The sequence below is a fragment of the Microtus ochrogaster genome, chromosome 7 (genome assembly GCF_000317375.1).
Source record: "Microtus ochrogaster isolate Prairie Vole_2 chromosome 7, MicOch1.0, whole genome shotgun sequence".
In the NCBI taxonomy this organism is placed as follows: domain Eukaryota; kingdom Metazoa; phylum Chordata; class Mammalia; order Rodentia; family Cricetidae; genus Microtus; species Microtus ochrogaster.
In genome coordinates this window covers 25368510-25373286 of record NC_022014.1, presented here as the reverse complement: position 1 = coordinate 25373286, position 4777 = coordinate 25368510, and the positions used below count along the sequence as shown (strand labels likewise).

General features: G+C 37.8%; 1 protein-coding gene across 1 annotated transcript; it reads right to left on the bottom strand.

Annotated features, from left to right (window-relative positions):
• Window positions 1-1412: 1412 nt before the first annotated feature.
• LOC101998858 (olfactory receptor 1468-like) lies at window positions 1413-2351 on the bottom strand. The gene has a single exon (XM_005350266.1). The coding sequence runs from the start codon at window positions 2349-2351 to the stop codon at window positions 1413-1415; it is 939 nt and encodes a 312-aa protein (XP_005350323.1).
• Window positions 2352-4777: the final 2426 nt, after the last annotated feature.

The following is a 4777-nucleotide window of genomic DNA, read 5'->3' as shown; positions in this document are numbered from 1 at the left end:
CAGAGACCCACACTGGAGCACTGGACTGAGCTCTCAAGGTCCCAGTGAGGAGCAGAAGGAGGGAGAACCTGAGCAAAGAAGTCGGGACCACAAGGGGTGCACCCACCCACTGAGACAGTGGATCTGATCTACTGGGAGCTCACCAGGGCCAACTGGTCCATCTAATTTTTGCCTCTGGGTTTTTTTCCTTTTCTTTTCCTGCATACCTTTTCTTTCCTTTTTACTGTGTCTGGCTGTGTAGCTTGGTGGCTGGCCTCCGAATTCCTCTTCCTTCCTCTCTTGTTCCTTGATCCCTCGTCGTGCTCCTCCAAGATTTCCCCTTCTATTTATTCTCTCTGCCTGCCAGTCTCACCTATTCTTTCTGTTGCCTCACTATTGGCTGTTCAACTCTTTATTAGACCAGCAGGTGTTTTAGACAGGCACAGTTACACAGCTTCATAGAGTTCAACAAGTGCAGCATAAACAAAGGTAACACAACTTAAAATAATATTCTACAACAATATGGCAAGTAGATGGAATATTTAATGCTTCCTTAAGCCAAAAGGAAAGCAGTCCATGTTTTTATGCCTGGTCATTCATTTGGTATTCTTACCTATGAATACCATGATAGTACCTTCTACCACCATTACCTCAACTCCTCTAAATATATGTGAGATGACTTCCTAATGCCCTGTTCTATGAGTTCATCATTGATCATGATGCCATTGGTGGCATTTATAATTACTTCCTTCATTGTAGTTCTGAGCTTGGTAGTCATCTGATGAAGTTCTGTATTTGATTATGAAACACAAATTTTCATCTCCAGGAAATCTCAATCCTTATTGGTCTAATGTTATTTGAGCTCCTAGAGATGAGTAACTTTTGTTTGTGAATGTGAAAATGCTAAGTGAGATCTAAGGATGTATCCAGTATTTTAGAGAGAGTACTACCTGCTCTTGTTGTGAAAAACAGCCATATTTTGCTTGCTAATGTAATGGTTTCAGTTACTCCAGAAGAATGATTCATATACTATCTGTATTTTGATTAGCATAAAAGCAAAAGTGGTTTTATGGTAGATTTAAGTTCCACTCAATCATCTCCTGTTCCTCAGGTGCTGGATGAAAGGGTTCAGCATGGGAATTATAGTGATATTAACACAGAAATTTGTGAACTATCACAAAATCTTGGGAAAGATTAGAGATCAGTCAAAACAGTGATTTTTAACTAAAGCTTTTAGAGTCACACATGCAAGGCAGAGGAAGGCATCACTAAGTAAACAAAGTCTTGTTCCATACCTGAACCACTTTGCAAAACTGTGTTTTGCAAATAAAATGTATGTACTTGAATGTTGGTTCCATTGTAGGGATACATTTTGTAATATTAATTTCAATATATTTATTAGGTAAATTTAAGTGAAAATCCCAGTGCTGCCATTATAGGCAGATTTTCTTCTTCCAGAGGACTCTTATTAGGGCCTCTTTCATGTCTCTGTTCCTCAGGCTATAGATGAATGGGTTCATCATGGGTGTCACTACTGTATACATCATGGCCATGACAGTCTCCTTCACAGTAGACTTATTAGTTGATGGACATAAGTAGATGCCAATGACTGTTCCATAAAACAGTGAGACCACAGACAGGTGAGAGCCACAGGTAGAGAAAACCTTGTGAATAATGCGAGCAGATGAAAACTTTAGGATGGAACAGACAATTTGTACATAGGATACAAAAATGAGTAAGAACGGGATAACAACAATGGGCCCTCCCAAGATAAATATCACTAATTCATTAATAAAAATGTCAGAGCAGGCCAACTTGAGTAGGGCAGATGTTTCACAGAAAAAGTGCTGGATCATGTTGTCCTGACAGAATGACAGTCTAGCCACGAGTAGGGTGTGTAACACGGAATACAGCATGTTAATCACCCAGGACAGTGATACCATACACACACAGAGCCTGGGGCTCATGATGCTGGTGTAATGAAGGGGGGAGCAGATGGCCACATAGCGGTCATAGGCCATGACCACAAGGAGGAAGTTTTCCATGTTTGCAAAAAGAATAAAAAAGTACATTTGTGTCAGGCAACCTACATAGGAGATGGATGGAACTTGCCTCTGCATGTTCTGCAGCAAGTTTGGCATTGTGACAGAGGCAAAACAGAAGTCAGAGAAAGACAAATTACTGAGAAAGAAGTACATGGGTGTGTGCAGATGGGAGTCCAGTAGAATGAGGATGATGATAATGAGGTTCCCCATGATGGTGGTGAGGTACATGGCCAGGAACAGGGCATAGAACAGGTGCTGGTGCTCTGGGGGGATGGGCAGACCCTGGAGGATGAAGTGATATACGATAGTTTGGTTTTTCACTATCATTTTTGTTATCCAGTATCCTCTTGAGAAAAAGTAGGATCCTTTATATAAAAAATGAAATATATTTTGGGTATGTTTTGCATAAAAAGAAATCTGACAATGATTATAGTGACTATATCCTCAAACTCCAAATGTTTGTAATCATTACAATCATCAATGATTTTTCCTAACTTCTTTACCTGATTCTATCTCCTATCCTTTTCAAGAGAAATCTATGTATTTTATACTGAGATACAAATACACTAATGCTTCTCTCTCCATCATTATGCTCAACTGTTGTTTATTCATTTGTAATTTGCTGTATGTTTTTTGTATATTGATCTGATTGAAAATTTTTATAAACTTTGTCCTCAAAATTTTATATAAGTTTCAAAAACCCCACATATATTCCAGTGCCTTAAATGACCATTTCAAATTCAGATATGCATGTCTCTGTAACAAATAGATTCATGTCTTCACTCTGTTGTCTCCCAACGCATTCCTCAGTTCCTTCCTCCTCTCCAGTCTCTCACTGATAGTAAAAGAAATTCAGGTTTGAGTCAGAAATCTCTGAGTTTGATCCTTTCATTTCTCCTTACATTGAACTACTGTCATACATCATACAGTGTCTCCCCTTCATTCTGCCCCTATTTTATCCATCCCTTTCTGTGAGATTATATCCTTATATCAGGATCAGCTCTTGACTTTACTGGAACACAAAAGCAGATACAGTTTGTGTCCATGTTCTTATGTCTCTTGATGCTTCTCTTCTCCTTCAGCATGCTTCATTTATGCATTCTAACAGAGGTGTCCAATCAACTATTGTCTGATTCATGCTTCACATTACCACTGTTGCTCTGAGGATAAGATAAGGACAAAGCTGTTATCAGGGATGCAAACACTGTTACATACACTCACATGTGCCTGTGGTATAAACCCATATGCATTCCCAGTGACACTTGTATTTCTCTCTTCATCAATACTTGAGTTAAAACTCTTCCCCTCCTCCATTTTAGAGTTGCTCATCTACTTTACTATCACTTCCTTATCTCTTTTCCCCCATCATTTGGTTCATCCCCATTTGTATATAAATGTATTGCTTATCATATACATAGCTAAATTTATTATCTCCACAAACTAAGTAAGATCTTCAGTCAAGTCCCATAGGATCCTATATGTATCCAATACACTTATTATTTTAGTCCCTGATTTAAGCTACCTTCACATCAGTTGTAATCTACGTGCATTTGAGATCTTATATGACTTAATTCTGTTTGGTTATTTACTATTTTTCTTAGGGCCAGTACATGTCATGATGTATGACTTTGTACAGTGAAATAATTTTGCCTGCTGCTCAAACTGATATAAATTTCTTCAATTTCAATAGTAGAAAACTCCCCATTTCAATTGAAACCCTAGAACAGATATAATTCAATTTTAAACTCTATAATGAGCATCAGAGATCTAATGTACACAGTGTTGGGGCTAATCATTTGTATCACTTCTCAGTAATACTGATATCTCCAAGTCACATATATAAGCTTTAATCCACAAAATGTCATTGATTTTGTTGCAGAAAACAAACAGGATAAACTTTTTTATGAATTATAAAAAAGAAACAAAGTTAGTTTGAAATCTTCACTTAAGTTACTCCTCAGATGACTTTCTGTGTGATAGTTGATAAGCATATCAAGTAAACTAAGACCAATACCAATTTTGGACAAATTCTAGTTGGTAATAAGATAGTCTATGAATGTCATTAAAATTTGTAGATTTTGCATTAAACAACTAACACTTTAAAACATGAGCTCATTTAGTCCAATGAAAGAAGTAGAAAAGAGGACAATACACTGTAGAAAAAAGTTTCATTTCTTCCTTAGATATAAGTCGATAACCTCCGCTCTTCAGAATTCCCAATATTCTACACAGTTTTCACATGTTTACCTTATCTGTTGCTAATCTATGCAGACAGTATCCTAAGTCACATGCATGTGCGCACACACAGAGAAACACACACACACACACACACACACACACACACACACACACACACAAATCGTTCTGTGATTCTGGATAACACTGGTTAATGAACTTATTACATGCTCCAAAGCTGACAAAACAGGAGAAACATCAAGAGTAGTAATCAACATTTTCTTCTGAAATGCTACAACCAAGTCTGACTGCTTGTTTCTTCACAGACTGGCAGTGTTTAATGCAACTGAAGCCAGAGTTTGTACACATGAACATCACATATTAGCCTGGGAGAGGGGTAAACCATATGGGGAAAATCATGCACCATTTAAAAAGATGCTCTCCTTATGGATTCAAAACTGGCATGAAACATGCAACATTCTTGACTATTCCCAAACATTTGGGATTACAGGTATGTACCACCAACCCCGGTTTCTGCCTTTTCTCTAAATGAACAGTACCTTTGTGTTGTGAAGGCT